The sequence below is a fragment of the Nycticebus coucang genome, chromosome 23 (genome assembly GCF_027406575.1).
Source record: "Nycticebus coucang isolate mNycCou1 chromosome 23, mNycCou1.pri, whole genome shotgun sequence".
Taxonomy (NCBI): Eukaryota; Metazoa; Chordata; class Mammalia; order Primates; family Lorisidae; genus Nycticebus; species Nycticebus coucang.
This window is the reverse complement of record NC_069802.1, coordinates 15,798,002-15,816,884: the sequence shown is the minus strand read 5'-3', so window position 1 is coordinate 15,816,884 and position 18,883 is coordinate 15,798,002. Positions and strand designations below refer to the sequence as shown.

General features: G+C 42.8%; 1 protein-coding gene across 1 annotated transcript in view; it reads left to right on the top strand.

Annotated features, from left to right (window-relative positions):
* Positions 1-15,880, top strand: part of NWD2 (NACHT and WD repeat domain containing 2) — a 236,629-nt gene extending 220,749 nt beyond the window's left edge. Inside the window, exons 6-7 of the mRNA XM_053577751.1 lie at positions 5,190-5,779; positions 10,829-15,880. Coding sequence (XP_053433726.1) covers positions 5,190-5,779; positions 10,829-14,761 — 4,523 coding nt within the window. The 3' untranslated portion in view covers positions 14,762-15,880. The remainder of the gene's footprint in view (positions 1-5,189; positions 5,780-10,828) is intronic.
* Positions 15,881-18,883: the final 3,003 nt, after the last annotated feature.

Sequence of the window (18,883 nt, the reverse complement as noted above, 5' to 3'; positions counted from 1 at the left end):
AAACCCAGCCCTGGCCAAAAACTACAAAAAAAAAAGAAGTTGTACAGGAAACCAGAGATCTGAACAAACACTTCTGGGTAAAAGTAAGAAGATGCAGAGAATTTATTTTGAAAGTTGATAGCAGGCTTGGCACCCATAGCTCCACAGTTACGGTGCCAGCCACATACACCAAGGCTGGCAGGTTCGAACCCAGCCCCAGCCAGCTAAAACAACAACAAAAAAAGGCAGGCATTGTGGCAGGCGCCTGTAGTCCCAACTACTTGGGAGGCTGAGGCAAGAGAATCACTTAAGCCCAAGAGTTTGAGGTTGCTGTGAAATGTGACCCCACAGCACTCTACCTAGGGTGACTCTGTCTCAAAAAAAAAAGAAAGAAAGAAAGAAAAAAGAGTTGATAATAAAGAATTATTGACAGGCCAGGCACAGTGACTCAGACCTGTAATCCTAGCACTCTGGGAGACCAAGTGGGGTGGATTGCCTGAGCAAGAGTGAGACCCCCATCACTAAAAATGGTCTGGCGTTGTGATGGGTGCCTTTAGTCCCAGCTACTCTGGAGCCTGAAGCAAGAGGATCGCTTGAGCCCTAGAGTTTGAGGTTGCTGTGAGCTATGTCGCCACAGCACTCTACCTAGGGTAACAAAGTGAGCCTCTGTCTCCAGAAAAAAAGAATTATTGAGGAAAAAGAAATAGTAATTGTGTTTTCAGAATGGTTTTTGGAAAGGCATGGCAAGGCTTTTGAAAACCTACAAGGTACTGGATAGCTATTCTCACTGGATAGGTGTGTGTCAAGTGCAGAGAAGCTGTAAATCATTTTGACAAATTTCAGAAGGAAACTATCAAAAAATTAGGCCTTAAAAATTTTTTTTTAAGTTAGGTCTTATTTTAAGTCCTCCTGAAAATACTCTTAAAATTGTCAGCCCTAAGTCCTATCTTTAGAGTACGTAGATTAACATGCATCCTTGTTCCTCTGAGACCTTTAGATCTTTTTCTGAGGCTCTGGCTCTTTCATTTTTTATCAAGGACAAAATAACTCCATTCCTTAGAAAGCCCCATCTTAGAAAAAATGCCCAGAGCAAATCTTTTCTTTTGTTCTGTTTATAAAAGATGATAGTTTGAGGAAAGCATCCTCATATTCACAATTCTGTACCTCAAGCGGTTTAAGGATTTCACTGGCAAATACTCTCCCTAACTTTCTCCACACTAAGGAATTCTGTACATATGGGCGACCATGCGAAGTTGGCAATTTCACATGAACTGCTGTACTTGGGGTTACATCTCCTATAGATATATATGCTCATAACCATTTATTTTATACTTCATACTCATTTTAAGATCATGTCTGAATGATCAAAATTGCTGGAAAAGTGCCAGCTCTTTCAAATGGATATAGGAAATTACTGTAATATTTTTAGAGATCTTGAAAGTAGAAATATTAGATAGAACCTGTAAAGGTATATTATTTATATTTCAATGTAATTTTTTACATTTCTGGTTTCAACTTTTGAAACAATAGGAGAGGAACAGAAATAAATTAGATTCCAAAAATAGTGCCTTTCTGTGAACAACAAAATTGAGTGGCCTTCAGGATAGTAAAGATATTGAATGTCTTACGGATGACAGTTACCAGGTCTGGGAATCTATTCCTAATCCTCCCTTCACTGGGTGTTGTGATTGGTTAAATTTGGGAATATTGAGGAATGAACAAAGACAGAAAACAAATGCAGTATTCTAGTACGGAGAGGGGAAAGTTTATAATATTTGTAGACAAATATTAGAAATTATGAATAAAAGTTCACCCAAATCATCATGGTGTACCTTGCCTCTAAAATTACTCTGTAGAATTGACTTTCTAGAATGTCATTCATTTATTCAGGTGTCTTTAAGTCTATACCATACTAGGCATTCTCTGTACAGCATCTTTTTTTTTTTTTACTTTTTTTTTATTAAATCATAGCTATGTACATTAATGCAATCATGGGGTATGATATGCTGGTTTTATATACCATTTGAAATATTTTCATCAAACTGGTTAACATAGTCTTCACTTCATTTTCTTAGTTATTGTGTTAAGACATTTATGCTCTACATTTTTTTTTTTTTGAGAGTCTCACTATGTCGCCCTCAGTAGAGTGCCGTGGCATCACAGCTCACAGCAACCTCAAATTCTTGGGCTTAAGTGATTCTCTTGCCTCAGCCTCCCAAGTAGCTGGGACTACAGGCGCCCACCACAACGCCTGGCTACTTTGTTGTTGTTGTTGCAGTTGTTTAGCTGGCCCAGGCCAGGTTCAAACCCGCCACCCTCAGTGTATGTGGCTGGCACTGTAACCACTGTGCTACAGGTACCATGCCTGTGTACAGCATCTTTTTCCCACCTGAACCAAACTGAGATGGGCGCTGCCAACTTGATGTATCCATCTCTCTCTCTTTTTGGTAATCAGCATTCCTGATTGACACTCGTTCCATAGAGGTGATAACATGTCAGGTTCCAATACAACTGGTTCCTGGGAGCACCGTGTGGCAATACATACCTCTGATTATCAGACATCCTGTAGGGAGACTAGAGTTTGACTACTTTCTCTTCATGATGTTCTCAGAATGTAGCGTTCTGAGAATTCACTAGAAAAGCGATGGGCCCAAGGCCATCCTCTGCAGGAGCTCGCCGTATCCTGATTTCCTGCCTCTTCCCTGGTCTGCGTTATAACCAGTTTTCGCTCTTCTTTAAGAAGAGTAGACAGATGTTATATAAACTCCTTTAACTGTCTTCCTTAAACAACTCACCTAATTAAACCCTTTGTAAAATGTATGGACACATAGGACACAGCTCAGTGAACATCAGCGGCTGTAAACATGTCTTTTTCACTGGAGTCAAAAATTACTTTCTTTTTTTATTTTTTTGAGACAGACTCTCACTTTCTTGCTCCCAGTAGAGTGCTGAGCATCATAGCTCACAGCAACCTCAAACTCTTGGACTTAAGTGATTCTCTTGCCTCAGCCTCCCAAGTAGCTACCCTGTTTCCCAGAAAATAAGACAGTGTCTTATTTTAAGGTGTGCTCCCAAAGATGTGCTAGGTCTTATTTTCAGGGGACGTCTTATCTTTCCTGTAAGTAGGTCTTATTTTCGGAGGATGTCTTATTTTTGGGGAAACAGGGTAGAACTACAGGCGCCCACCACAACGCCCAGCATTTTTTTTTTTTTAGAGACAAGGTCACACTCTTGCTCAGACTGGTCTCAAACTCCTGAGCTCAAGTTATCCACCAGCCTCAGCCTCCCAGAGTGCTGGGACTGCAGGTGTGAGCCACTGCACTCAGCAGGAGTCAAAATTTTCAATCAATGGCTGTCATTACTGAAAAAATAATTATCACAAGAGTTCTACTGAAAGGTACTATTTTTTAGTAAAATTCTCACCTTCCTGAATGGCTACATGATAGAGCATTTGTATGTGAGTTCTGGGTTTTGCTTGATATTAGCGTTATGGCCAGCAGAGAATTCTTTTTCATTTTATGGGCAGATAAGCCCCACGTATTCAGACCCTCCCCATAGAAATTCACAGCCTGAGATCCAGGCACCTGCAGATTTGGTAACTAGTGTGGGCTGGCTTCCTATTAATAGATGGCTATCTTTTTGCTGTCTCTCATATAGCAGGAGAGACAAGGGGGCTTCCAATACTACTTGTAGTCAGTGAGGGCTCCCAACTGCCCCACCTCCTAATACCATCACCCTGGTGATTAAGTTTCAACATACGTATTTGGAAGAGACCAAACATTCCGTGTACAGCACTCCATAATGGCTTTTTCCCTCAGCACTGTCTGTTTTCTCTCACCAATGCATCCTAAGAGACTACCAGCACGCCTAGCACATAGTAGGTGCTCCATGAAGACCCAGTTGGATGAATGAAAGGAAGGATTGAGGAGAAGGGGGAGAAAGAGAAGAAGCAGGGAAGGAAAGATAGCCAATTTTTAAGTCTGCTTGCCTTTAAATTTCTTTCCTTTTATTTAATTCTTTTATTTATTTTAATTTTTTCCCTGCACAAGGTCATTTTCATTTCTACTTATCCAGTTTTAAATGTTCTTAAAAGGACTCAAATGATACATAATGTATATTTACTTCTATGCAAGCATATATATTGTAACTCATATGGTTTGTTTTAGAAGAAATAAAGTCATACCCTAAGTGATTTTTCTGTGCCTGTTCTGATGAATATAATGGAATCTAACAGTGACATAGGTCATCCAAATTGATCAGAAATCAGAACATGATCATATTTTGCGTTATAACACGCTTTTGTGTTTCCATTTGAACCTATCTGTCAGGGGCTCAATACACCTCAAATAAAATGATGAAACCACATTTTCAAGGTCAGACTGACAAGGAACAATTGAACTGGCTACATCAGTCAGCTACCTCCTCTTCCTTTCTTGACCCACACTGGGTCCTGCTGTGAGAACTGCCAGAATATAAGAGGAAAGCTGGCGGCAACCGAAGTCCCACTATAAATGTGTTATGTTTTCTGTATTACGCTGACATCCAGCCTCTCCCTTGAATTGGGGAGAAAATTAAATAATTTACGTTCGTTTGTTCTTTACAAGGTTTTTGTTTCTAGTCCTTATCTTAAACATTGTTATTGTTATTAAATTTCAAGTCTTTTTTTTTTTTTTGTAGAGACAGAGTCTCACTGTACCGCCCTCGGGTAGAGTGCCGTGGCGTCACACGGCTCACAGCAACCTCTAACTCCTGGGCTTACGCGATTCTCTTGCCTCAGCCTCCCGAGCAGCTGGGACTACAGGCGCCCGCCACAACACCCGGCTATTTTTTGGTTGCAGTTTGGCCGGGGCCGGGTTTGAACCCACCACCCTCGGTATATGGGGCCGGTGCCCTACTCACTGAGCCACAGGCGCCACCCAAATTTCAAGTCTTTTTTAATTTTGTAAAGGCAAAAAAAAAATGGAAACCTCATTAACACATGTATATGTAAAAATAAAAAATTTAAAAATTAAATAATTTTATTTGAAACCCATTGTTCTGGAAGCTACTTAGGAAAAAAACAAGGAATTAGGAAATTATTCTAAAAACTACTTTGCTACAAATGATAAGCAAAATAAACAACCACTCGCAACTAAAGGTTGAGCATTGAGAACGTGGGTGCATTGCTCCTCTGGGCCAAGCAGTAAACTCCTAATCTTATTTTCTTTCAGCTATAGAGGATGAGTTCGACTTTGCTCTCGGAAAGCAAACTCCAGCATTCCTGAAGAAGTGTGTTTGCTACATCAGGAAAATTGCTAACATCGAGCGCTTCGTGAAAATCCCGGAGATGGGGAAATACATGGATATCACTGGAACAGAACCAAGGATCATTCGGGACCCAGAAGCCCAAGAGAAGCTGATAAAACTCAGGGATGAATTTATTCCCACCATCGTCGCGTCATCTAATCTGAGAGTGTACACGTCTGTTACTCATTGTGACATGAAACTAGGCTATTCCCAAGAAATAGAAAATCATTACATCGAAGGACTTGGCAAACAATTTTATGAAGATATGATTGATATCATTCAGGCAACGGTACAGCAGAATTTTGACACTGAAACTGATACCCTCTACGATGAAATCCTTCAACATTCATCATTGTGTAAAACGTATGCCTCCTTCTACGAGTACAAATGTGAATCTCTAAACATAGTGCATAAATACATCCTTCCAAGCAAAACCGGGCACATCAACCCTCTGGTTATATATGGTGGACCGTGCACCGGGAAGACCCTTCTGTTAGCAGAAGTAGCAAAGAAGGTAAAAGCCTATTCTTTCCCATGCGTGTTGGTAAAAGCTTTTACTTTGGGAAAATGCGAGATTGATCAGATTCATTTCCATTTTCTTTGTTTACTACCTGAATTGTCATTAGTCTTTGTGGAATGGTTACTTCAGTGCTTCTTTTCTGTGGGTATATGGTTCGATTGAGAGCTCCAGACTCATGGGATGGGCCTTGAAAGCAACTCTCTCTTTCCTCTCCCTGTCCCGTTCATGCTATCAGCTGCCGGCCCGTGATCCCAATACCTCTGCTCATCCCTCTCAGACAAGGACAAGCCCTCCCCTCACTTCTAGTCTCTAAATCAGTCTCAGTTCAGTAATTGCCCAATCTAAGAATAATAAATAAAACAGTCAGTCTACACTTTTCCCCTTAGCTGTGACCTGCTATAAGGAAGGTGCCTACAGTGGAAATAGGGACATGGTCATCTTCTTCCTTTTTTCTTGGAGCACATCCCCCTTCCTTTCCTAACCAAGCCACCTATAATATGCCTAGAGCAGAGGTTCTAACCTTCCCGATGCTGCAGCCCTTGAATACAGTTCCTGTGGGTCACGACCCACAGGTTGAGAACCGCTGGCCTAGAGTGTTGTGGTTTAGGTGGCCAGAACGTTCTTACTTTTCTGAACTGGGCTCTGAACTTTTTGTTCTTAGCAAGTGTTTAGAGCCGACTCTCTTCTCTTCTGAGGCCTTTTCACGGTTCCTGGCAGGTCCTTGCCTGGCCACCTCCTACTGTCTCCTCCCTGAGTATCTCTCATCTGTAGTTCCCTGGACTTGGAAAGCTATCTTTGTTCCAGCTGGTTATTTCCTCAGCTCCTAGACCTCCAGCATCTATCCTTCTGCTAAGACTCTCTCTGCGGCCCAGTACACTCTTAGGGCCTGGGAAAAGTGAAACAAACAGAAACACTTGGCAGCCCACTCTGGCTTATGGCCCACCTCTGGTACAGGGGAAACACTTCAGTATCATTTTTCCCTGAGAAACTCCAGACCTCCAGGCCCATCCCAGACAGCAGCCCTGCCTCACTTCCCCATCGGAGCAGACACCCAGCCTCAGTCGCTCAACTTGCACATTTCCCAGATGTCCTCAGACACCAGATGCCCACATCTCCCATGCTGTAGGGGCCACTCTATAAGTGGCCGCTAAAGCTCCTACCTGTCAGCTAGGGATGAAGGTTGGGGAAGAGGTGAAGAGAGGTTTGACCCTCAGCACCCGAGTCTCCACCTCTCCAGTCGTCCTCTTAACAGCTGCAGAACTGGCTTTCAGAACCTCCCTTTCAAGTCCTGCGTCGTGGTCTAGAACCTCACTTTGGAATGTGCTGTCTACTGACTTGGTTCCTTAGCCTGAACTGGATGGAACTAGTTCTGGTTTTTTGTTTGTTTTTTGGGGGTTTTTTTTGCAGTTTTTGGCCAGGGCTGGGTTTGAACCCACCACCTCTGGCATAGGGGCCAGCGCCCTACCCCTTTGAGCCACAGGCGCTGCCCTAGTTCTGGTTTTTAAACTCCTGTTTCCTTAGTGTCAAAGTGTGGTGGTTTATTCTGGTATTAATTCAGAACTTGATGCTCTTCCCACGGTTACTGTCTTAAGAACAGAGCTGTGTTTAACTTTATGAATATTCTCATAATCTGTCACATGCTACATAATCTCAAGTGGTCATTTTGAGGTCAAGAACAGAGACAGTTACCTTGTATAAAATGTGGGGAGTAAATGCTGAAATAAACTCACAGGTGAAAATCAGGTATATCTAATTTACTCTTGAAAAGTTCTTAGAAAGGCTAATTTATCTTTTCTTAATATGTCAAGCCCAGGTGGCTTCGATTCTTGTGTTAAGATAGAGTGTTTTCTCTGATTCAGCACCAGATTAAGTAGCAGGTTTGCACTGACAGTCCACATTGCACCAGCAAAATTGTCTGTGTGTGTCTAGATGTGTGTGTGTCATTGAACACTCATTTGTACATGTGTCTGCAACCTTTAGAATTATTATAAGTAAGGAAGACAGTAACACCGTAAGGGCCACCTGTGAACTGAAATCAAATGAGTGAATATTCCTGTACACCAGTGGTTCTCAACCTCTGGGTGGTGATGCCTTTGTAACCATGAAAACACCTCGAGGCGTTAGGAAGGTTGAGAACCACTGCTGTACCATTTCACACTCACTTTCCAGTTATCTTCCTTATAGAGGAGGGAAAGATAAGGGCAGATGGAGGAAATAAATATTGTTGAATTTGACTGAGTGGAAGGTTCGTGGGACACATGCACCTGCCCTAGCACAGCAGGTCAGGATCACACGAGTGGTATGGATACGCCCATGCAGATAGGCAGCCTGGTGAGGCAGAGTGTGGTGATGGTCTGGACTTCATCAACATCAGAGATGGTTTTCTGAGCTCTCACTCTCCTGGGCATTTCGTCCACTCACCTGAGTCTGTCTATTGACAGTCCAGGATTCTGGGCCCCCAGGAAGTGGTACCTATTTCCGGGACCCTTGCCTGCGCTTCATTTGCCTGTCTCCTGGGGAATGTCTCACTCAGGTCAGCAACAACCTGTACGCTGCTGTGACCTCACGTCCCCCACGCACGCATGCAGCCAGACATCTCATGTTTATCTCCTGTGTCACCTAACCTTCCCACCAACATGAGATCATGATTACAGGCCTGCTCTGTACAGACATCAGCCACGTGTGATTGGGAGGAGGGGAAACATGCTTACAGTCATCATAAGTGATCGATAGAAGAAGAGACAAACGGGTTTTCTGATTTGCCTTCAATGACAAGAGTATCTTCCTTGAAATCGACTTCAAAGACTGCAGCTAAAGAACAACAAAATACTTACTCTCCTTAATAGCTGGTTATGAAACTGACATCCATAAATCTTTCCTAATCTTATTCATGCCTTAACCTGAACTATCTCTTGAAGAAGCAAATTTCATAAACTTGCTTGCTAATGTGTAAAATAAAACTTCCTTTCCTAAGGAGTATCCTCGGTGAATTTCAATGATTACTGAAAGAGTAAGAATACTCTTTGTTGTGTTTAATCTTTGAGTGTATTCCTTCTCATTCTTGCCTTTCCAGGTAGAAAAATACGAAACTTATTAGCCCTCTTATATATTTTATCTCTTTAGTTTCACAAGTTAAACAAAAAATTAATGGGCGGTGCCTGTGGCTCAGTGAGCAGGGCACCAGCCCCATATACCGAGGGTGGCGGGTTCAAACCCGGCCCCAGCCAAACTGCAACAACAACAAAAAAAAAATAGCCAGGCATTGTGGCGGGCGCCTGTAGTCCCAGCTACTCAGGAGGCTGAGGCAGGAGAATCGCCTAAGCCCAGGAGCTGGAGGTTGCTGTGAGCTGTGTGATGCCACGGCACTCTACCAAGGGCGATAAAGTGAAACTCTGTCTCACTTTTCTTTTTTAAAAGAAAATTAAAGAGTACACAATAAGGAAGATATGTCTTCTAGTCCAACTTCATTCCTTGGTGACCACTGATCACTCAGCAAGTTATTTATCCAGCCCGGGCCTCAATTTCCTCTTCTATTAAATGATTCTGTAACCCCGTCTGTAGAAAGATAATGTGAGCCCTGAGGATGACATGTTTATACGTACAATGAACCATCTCTTAGAAAGCACAACATTTAACAAAACTCTTAACCAGCATTATGTATATTTTATGACAAAGATAAATAATAACTATGGTTCTCTAACACCACAAAAAGTAAAAATCTCCAAACATAAAAGAATATATTCAATACACTTGTAGTACTGAATATTTTTATTGCATTCTAATTAATTGGAAATTTGGTCAGCCACCTATGGCGTTATGTGCTTTCAATTAATGAAAATCTTTAACTCAATATAATGTGTAAATCATTACTCAATTCATTCATTTTAAAAAGCTCCTACTCTGGGAGGCTGAGGCAGGTAGATGGCTTGAGCTCAGGAGTTCAAAAGCAGCCTAAGCAAGAGGCAGACCCCATCTCTAAAAAAAAGCAGGCACCTGTGGTCCAAGCTACTCGGGAGGCTGAGGCAAGAGGATTAGTTGAGCCCAAGAGTTGGACATTGCTGTGAGCTATGATGCCGCAGCACTCTACCCAGGGTGACAGAGTGAGACTCTATCTCAAAAATAAATAAATAAAAAGCTCCTACTGTGTGCCAATAGCTGTGCCAGGAAATGGGCATTCAGTTCAGTGATGCCAAATTGACCACCCTAAATATTTGGATTTACAGTTCACAAAATGTTTTGAATCTTTTAGAACACAAGCTAAATGTTTCCTTATGATCAAATAATACTGTCACCACTATTCTACCGCCTTCAGTAAAGGTAATCCTCAGGGTGTCACCTATAGATCAGAGTAAATGAACTTTGTGGCCATTCTGTGACCTTCTCAGATTTTTCCATTTCTTGGTTACTTTCTGCATGGTAGGGGTTACCAGAAGTCTGGAGAGAGGAAATGTGATTGTACATGACCATGAAAATACATCTTAGCATCATAAATTCCACTTTTTTTATATTAAATCATAGCTATGTACATTAATGCGATCATGGGGCACCAAACACTAGTTTCACAGACCGTTTGACACATTTTCATCACACTGGTTAACATAGCCTTCCTGGCATTTTCTTAGTTATTGTGCTAAGACATTTACATTCCACTTTTACTAAGTTTCACATATACCCTTGTAAGATGGACTGCAGGTGTAATCCCACCAATCCCTAAACTCCAACTTCCACACTGGCGAAAGGATTGAAAAACTCGATACCCAAAATTTTACCAGACTTATCAATATTCTCCATTAATGTGAATCACTTTTGTTTTTTAAATTTCAGATTAATATGAGAGTTCAAATGATGAGGTTACTTCTTTTGCATTTGTAAGGTAAAGTTGGAGTTGGAGTTGAGCCTTTCACCCGGGGCTGTGGTGTATTCGCTGTGCCCCTTAGGTGACAGCGCAGCACTCCCCCTTCCTCCCCCTTCATTGAATTTAATTGCGTTTTTCTCCCATGTGGGCATGTAGTTGTTTATCTAGACTCCATTTTTATGTTGCAGGCTTATGGCTGGTTACATGAAGACACGGGACCAGAATCTGACCCAGTAATAGTCGTGCGATTTCTAGGAATGACAGACATGAGTACTGACCTTAGGACTCTCCTTCTGAGTGTGTGTGAACAATTGGCCATTAACTATCGGTGTCTGGTTCAAAGCTACCCTAAGAAGATTCACGACCTCCGTGACTTATTTATAAACCTTCTGAATGAGTCTTCACTGCAGAGACCTCTAGTCATCATATTCGATGCCCTAGAGCAGCTGTCAGAGAACGAGGACGCCAGGAAGCTCTGGTGGCTCCCAGCTCACCTTCCCCGCTTTGTACGGATAGTTCTGTCCACACTGCCCAATAAACACGGGATCCTGCAGAAACTAAGGTGCCTTATCCATGAAGAAGACAACTACATTGAGCTGATTCCCCGGGACAGAAAGATGTGCAGCCAGGTCCTCAAGCACCAGCTGCTTCGAGTCAAGAGAAAGGTCACTTCAGGCCAGCAGATTTATGTGAACAACGCGTTCTCCAAGTGCACGCTGCCGATGTTCGTGAACCTGACCTTCAGGGAGGTGAGACACTGGAGATCTCACAAAGATGTCGATGAATCCTCCCTCTGCGTCACTGTTCATGAAAGTATAGAGCAGTTGTTCTGGTCCTTGGAGAAGAAGTGTGGTCAGAAGCTGGTCTCCAGGGCTCTTGGTTACATCACCATGGCCAAAATGGGTTTGAGTGAAATGGAGCTGGAAGATGTGTTAGCCCTGGACAACAGCGTAATGAACGAGCTCAGTGAGAACACCAGGCCCAGCAACCCCCTGAGAGTCCCTTATTTGTACATTGCAAAACTCAAGGAGGGTCTCAGTGGATACTTAATAGAAAGACATGTGAAGAACGTCACGCTCCTGGTCTGGGCCAACAGACACCTGCAGCTCATAGCCCAAAAGCTCTATCTGCAGGACGACAGCCACCTGCGTGAAATGCATACCATCTTGGCAGACTATTTTCTGGGTGTCTGGTCAGGGGGCAGGAGGAAAGCTTTCTGCCTTGAAGACCCCTACTTGAACGGTTGCCTGGACTTGGAGAGCAGAAGCCTATTGGAGGAAGAAAAGCACTTCATGGAACAAGCTTCCTTCGACAGGCAGGCCCCAGACCAACCCTGGGTCTTCCAGTGTAATCCATTGGAGCCTGATATCTTTTTTGTCAATCATCGGAAAATGTGTGAGCTACTATACCACCTGACGAGGTGTGGGAAAACCGACGACCTGCTCTACGGCATCATCATGAACTTCAGCTGGCTTTACACCATGATCAAAATTGGTCAGTTCGACAAAGTGCTTTCAGACATCGAGCTGGCTTACAACTACTCACAGGAGAAAGAGCTGAAGTTCCTGGCCAGCACCCTCCGCGGCATCCGAAACAAGGTCATTGCGTTTCCTGGCTCCCTTTCTGCAGAGCTCCAGCAAAGACTGCTGCCCGTTATAAGTTCCCTGCCCAAACTGAGACACCTGCTTTTAGAATGTGACAAAGATGGGCCGAAATACTGCTCCATTGTGCCACTGCATTCATCTATGGATGTCACGTACAGCCCCGAGCGCCTTCCCTTGTCGTCCAGTCACCTGCACGTCACAGAGATCCTGCCTACGTGTAACCCCAGTACCGTCCTCACGGCGTTAGAAAACGGTTCCATCAGCACATGGGACGTAGAGACTCGCCAGCTGCTCAGGCAAATCACCACAGCCCAGTCTGTCATCCTGGGCATGAAACTCACTGGAGACGAAAAGTACCTGGTGGTGGCTACGACCAATAACACCTTGCTGATCTATGACAATGTGAATTCTTGTCTCCTGTCCGAAGTGGAAATCAAAGGGACCAAGCACGCAAGCAGCCCCACCTACATCAATGGCTTCACACTGTCCGTCAACCACGCCCTTGCCTGGCTGGAGGCCAGCAAGGACGTCACTGTCATCGACCTGCTCTACGGCTGGCCACTTTATCAGTTCCACTGCTGGTACGAAGTGACCTGTGTCCAGTGCTCTCTGGACGGTTCGTACGCTTTCTGTGGACAGTACCTAAACACAACCACCATATTCCATTTAGGGAGTGGAGAAAAGTTATGTACGGTGACCTCGGAATTCTCAGGTGGGTTTGTGAAGTTTCTTCTCATCCTGGACACAGCTCAAGAAATGGTCATGGTAGATAGTGAGGGAAGCCTTTCCGTTTGGAACACTGAGGACATTGCCAGCCCCCAGCTGACTGATGACTTTGACTGCCGAAGAGAAGACAGCGAGGTGGTCAGCATTGAACTTTCCGAGGACCAGAGTGCAATTCTGATCTGCAAAGCTCTCAGCATTGAGCTCCTAGACACTGGCATGTGGAAAGTGGCTGAGAAGTTCAGGGCCAAGCACAATGAACGCTTTATATCTGCCGTGCTGTCCAAAAATGGAGACTGCATCATTGCGACCATGGAAAATACCTCAGCTGTGTTTTTCTGGAGGCGAGACACAGGGCAGTGTATGGCTAGCCTACAAGAAATCTCAGGTTCCATAGTTAAGTTGGTGAAATCGAGTCACCACAATATGCTACTGTCTTTATCAACGAGTGGTGTCCTTTCCATCTGGGACATAGATATAATCACAGCCATGTCCAACATAGATAAGACTGGAAAACCCATCCAGAGTCTGGTGTTGCCCACCAGAGGGGAAATCATTTACTCCCTTGATGGCTCCGATTGTGTTCATAAGTGGAACTTCAGTAGCGGGTTCATCGAAGCAGTATTCAAGCATGAAGGTATCGTGGAACACTGTGTATTAACATCCGCTGGGGACATAATGGTGACATCAGATGACAAAAGCAGCCAGTATGTCTGGCACACTGGCAGCGGGGAAAACCTCTTTAGAATTAATGGGCAGAGAATATCACAGCTGCTGATTACACACAATGACCAGTTTGTGGTCTCCCTCTGTGAGGAAAACGCCTCCAGAGTTTGGAGACTGGCCACAGGCCACAGAGTCTGCAACATTCTGACCACTTTACAGAATGCCTTTATCACGTCTGCAAACACCTTCGTCGTGGGCATGACCAAAAGCAAAGTGTTGGCAGTCAGTCTTTGGACTGGAAGTATCACCAAGAAATTTTGCTGTGAAGACGGGACCACCATTGTGAATTTTAAATTAATCCCTGACTGTCCTGACATCGTCGTGTTCATCACCTCGGCAGAGACTGTGAACCTGTGGAGTCTGACGGAGGAAGTGATCTGTCGACGTCTGCAACTTCCGAGCAACTTCTTGAAAAACCTGGAGGATTTTGAAATTTCTCCCAATGGAAAGCTTGGCATTATATCCCGGGGAGATGAAAACATCAACGTGCTGGATTTGCACAGCGGTAAATTACGGGTGGTTCATGCCTCTGGGATCATCTGGCGGCAGAGGTTGTCTCGAGATGGTCGCTACCTGGTGTACATTTGTTTCCGAAACGGGGAAGAGGAGGATGAAAACGGCGCCATATCCAGTTTAATTGTGATGAGACTGGCAGATGGCAAAAATATCGGTGCTTGTTCCCTTTACAAAACACCAACGTTCCTTGCACTCTCCCAGAGGCACCTGAATATCATTGTGGGCTTTGATGATGGGAGTATAGGCATCTACACAGTAGTAGACCGCGTAGACGCTGCCCTGAAAATTAAAATCGCCACCTCAAATAGCAGACAGATTTTCAACAATGCAACACAGGCGTCTAGGCCAAAGTGTAACAGTTACTGTTTTAAAGTGTCTGTGGATTGTTTGTGGAGAGAGTCCACTGAGGTCTTTGCAAGGGACAGCCCAATCACAGTGACCGACTGCACTGAGAACAGTGAGGCCACGCCCTCCAAGAAATACAACTCCTGTTATGACCGAGTGTGCTCAGCCCTAGAATCCAGGGGCCACAGCTATGCCCCTGATAACTGACAGAATGTCCTGCTCAGCGGAAATACGTGACCCACATACAGAAGGGGGGAAAAAAAAAAGATGTGTCCCAAATAATAAAAATATCCATTTCTTAAAAGACAGGAAAGATGATGGGATTCCAGAGTTTTATGAAGATGCTCATGAAACATACAAAAATGTGGAATTGATTTGGGGTGTAGTCTTTTTGTCAAAGTGTCTCCAGAAATGAACGAATAACAGTATTTCTAGTAGCATTTGATTGGCTACTTCGCCTAGAAGAGAGAAGATAAAGGTTTTTTTAATTAGCATTGTGGTAAGAAGCGGCCTGACTCGTCCCATTTGGTTCAGATAAGAGAGGCTGGAATTATAAACCATATGGATTTGGACTGGAATTAGTTCTACCGAATCTGTTGAAATCATGAAGACAACGAGCTGTTTGGCTTCAGATGATTGTGTGATGTGTCAACATAGCCTTAATCTCTCTTTCCATTTTACAGTCCCAACAACTGTGCCATCTAATCTGCAGAAGAAAGGTCTAAAGGTGCAAAATGACGTAACAAAAATGCCCAGATGCATTCCCAGTTTTCTAAGAAACATGACATGAAATATGAGACGAACTAGACTGGGACAAGAACTCACCACCACTGTCATAGGGCTATTGATCGTGGAGGCGCAGTCCTCGTTAAAATACAGTTGCAACAATTGCATGCAAAGGTTTCTGCATAACAGAATATATGATTTTTAAACTATTCATCTCCTGGGTTGCAAAAGAACACATTTTCACATCTTTTTGAAATGCATATTTGTGCTGGGTGTAAAAAATTACAGAAAGGGCATTATGAATCTGCTCAAAACTTCTGTTCACTTCTCCCTTGTACTAACTAAAGTAAGTCTGTACTACTCCGTCAGTTATATGGAAAATTATTTTCTAAATCCCGGCAGTCAATCTTAATAGAAAGCAAGCTTTCTCAACATGCCATCTCTGAGACGCTGGTGACATTTGCCTTACTTTTACTCCTCCTCTTTCCTGTGTAAAATGCAGATAGATGACCAAATACTCTGGGACAAACTGACTATGCCTGTCTTTGTGCTAAAATAGTCCATAAATCTTAAGGGTGTTCAGAGGTTCTTTACCGTCCCTGTTTGTAATCAATTTCTTACTTCTCCACACCGTATGTACACTTCTGTCACTCCCGGACTGAAGACTCCCCTGAGCCTTTTATAGTATTAATCCGTTTCAAAGCAGAAGCTGTGAAATGGTATTTCAATATTTTTAAAAAATATTTCACCTATTTAAAAGGAAATATTACATCTGGAAAGGTGAAGGCGATTGTCCTTCCTTGCATACCTTCCACGTGGCCTGTCCTTGGACGGCTTCTCAGAGGGTGTCACGGGGGATGGTTTAGTTTTCTTTGAAAGTGGCAGTATTGGTTTTAGTAGTCAGAACAAGGCACGCGGAACTGACTTGCGTTCAGTCCAGCTCCCCACGAACTTGCCAGGCATTCCTAGACAGATCTTCAACCTCACCCGTGTATCGTTTTCATCAGCTTCAGAATATAGGTAGTGACAGCTTCTGCTATAGCCCTCCTAGGGAAATTGGACAGCAATGTGAGAAAAAAATTGGACAGCAATGTGACATCTTGATAATTGATGCTTATGGTTAAAATAAAGTGATCTAAAGAGAATCGAAGTCGATTGTATTTCTCTTTGGGAAGCAGGTTAACATGTAAGCCTACAAAGATGTGATTTAGTTATAAATACTCCATGCTGGGGTGAAAAAAACATTTTGCAGTATGGTTCCTCCTGGTTTAGCTACCAGCCAGGGAGGTGATAGCTCAGAGTCGGCCACCCACATACAGATCACGTGGAGATGACGGTGCCGGGTCAGAGCTTTTGAGATCTGTAGGCAACATATTCTTATTCCTCTCATCATTATCAACCTCCATGCCACACATTTCTAAGAATTAAATGCCTAGATGGACTAAATGTAGTGTGTGAATGTTCTATGTCAAAGCTAATACAGTATAACAAGTGACTTGATTTTTTTCCTAACTTGTTTGCAACTGGTAGCTCATATTGAATGTTTTTATGTAAACTTTGTATTGTTGGGAAGAATTACCCAATCAGAGATTTATATTTTCATAAATGTTACCTTTAGTTAAATTTTGTTACAGAGTTGTTACACTAGAAAATTATTTCAGTCTTCAAACAATATACAGTCTTGTGTATGTATTGTTTGTATGAATAAAAGAGAAGCCACTTAGATTTGTGTGCTGTTGGTTTTTTTCTCCCTCATCTTTAGCAGATAGAGTCAAAGATGTCAGTATAATAATTGTTTGTGCTCACTGAGCACTTAATGGTGTAGCTGACACGCCACTGTTCTCGGAGCTTTGCATGTACTAAGCCCTATAATACTCATGCCAGACTGAGAAGTAGGTACTCTTGGAATTCCAAATCTACAGATGAGGAAACCTAGAAACAAAGGTCCAAGGACAATGACTTCACTGCATTCTCAATGTCTTTTTTTTGTAATTTTGTCACAGCCCATCAAAATAGAGCTAACATTCAGTATCCAGTAGGTACTTAGAGAGGGGTAATGGTAATACAAGATATTGTCTGACTTACGGATGGGAAACCAGGGTAGGCTCTGAAGGTCACTGGAGGTTTTTCAGGTATGCAGAAATAGTTGACGAATTCATTCAGGAAATATTTATCTGCCATGCATTTTGCCAGGAACACAAAAGTAAATAATATATGCCTTCTAGGATTTCAGCCTTAACAGGAAAACAGATAAGAAATAAAGTTCTCTGTGTGTAAGTACAAGGCCAGTGCTTCCTTCTGGTGATGGGATGGAGCCATGAGAGATGGTGGTCCATCTAAGAATAGTGCATAAATTCTCTCCCCGTGAGAGAGTAGGAACAAGGGGGGCCGCCCATATATACCCTTTCTTCCATCTTTTTCCTCTTGGATCTGGGAATCCCCATACACACCAAAAATGTATATATATATAAATTTAAAAAAAAAAAAGCACCATTGACAAACTTAAATAATGATACAGAGGAAATAATAAGAAACTTTGTATCTAGTTGTCATGAAACAATCGTTCTCAGAGAAACTTAAAATCAAGATGTCAAGGGAAAAAAATATTAAGAAATTATCCATTTTATTGCCTGTATCTTCATATTTAACATTTAAAATCTACCCCCATTAAAAACGATTCCATTACCTGTGCTGGGGAATTTCTTCTTAGATTCTATCATATGTCCTTTAGGTATTTATATTAATAAAGATATTTTGGTTCTCAGTGAAAATGTAGAGATGTGGATCAGTATTTACATAAAAATATTTCATACAAATGGAGTTCGTTGTTTAAATATCTTCTTACTGTCAAGAACGAAACAACTACTGCAAGCCTGCTATGTCCAAGGCATTATGTTATGCCCCAGGATGATTCGAAAATCAGTCACACATGGCTTCTGCTGTCCTGAAATTTAAACTCTAAAAGATTTAGACACAACTAAACCAGATATGAGACTGAGAAAAAGCTGTTAAAAGGGCGTGGTGACTCACACCTGAAATCCTAGCACTCTTGAGAGGCTGAGGCAGGTAGATTGCTTGAGCTCAGGAGTTCAAGACCAGCCTGAGCAAAAGCAAGACCCGCATCTCTAAAAATAGCTGGGCATTGTGGCAGTTGCCTATAATCTCAACTACTCGGGAGGCTGAGGCAAGAGGATGGCTTGCGCCCAAGAGTTTGAGGTTGCTGTGAGCTGATGCCTGGCAATCTACCCAGGGCAACAAAGTGAGGCTCTGTCTCCAAAAAAAAAAAAAAGTTGTTAATAAAAGTGAAAGCTGGGTGCTAAGGATCCACTGCAGAGGAAGAATTAACTCTACCTGGGAATCAAAAAGGGTGACCAAGAGGAGGAATCAGATATCTGTGACTATCAGTGTCAGAAAAATGCATCAGATGAAACAGTGGAAGCACATTCTGCCTAACTTCAAACACAAGGCTGGGATTTTAGACTATCTAGTGGTCAACAGGGAAGTGGAATAGTATTTTAAAATGAGAAAGGCAGTGCTGTGTTGGATGGATTGGAGATGGAAGAGACCAGGGCTGGGAGACCAGTACAGATTGGCCCAGTGATC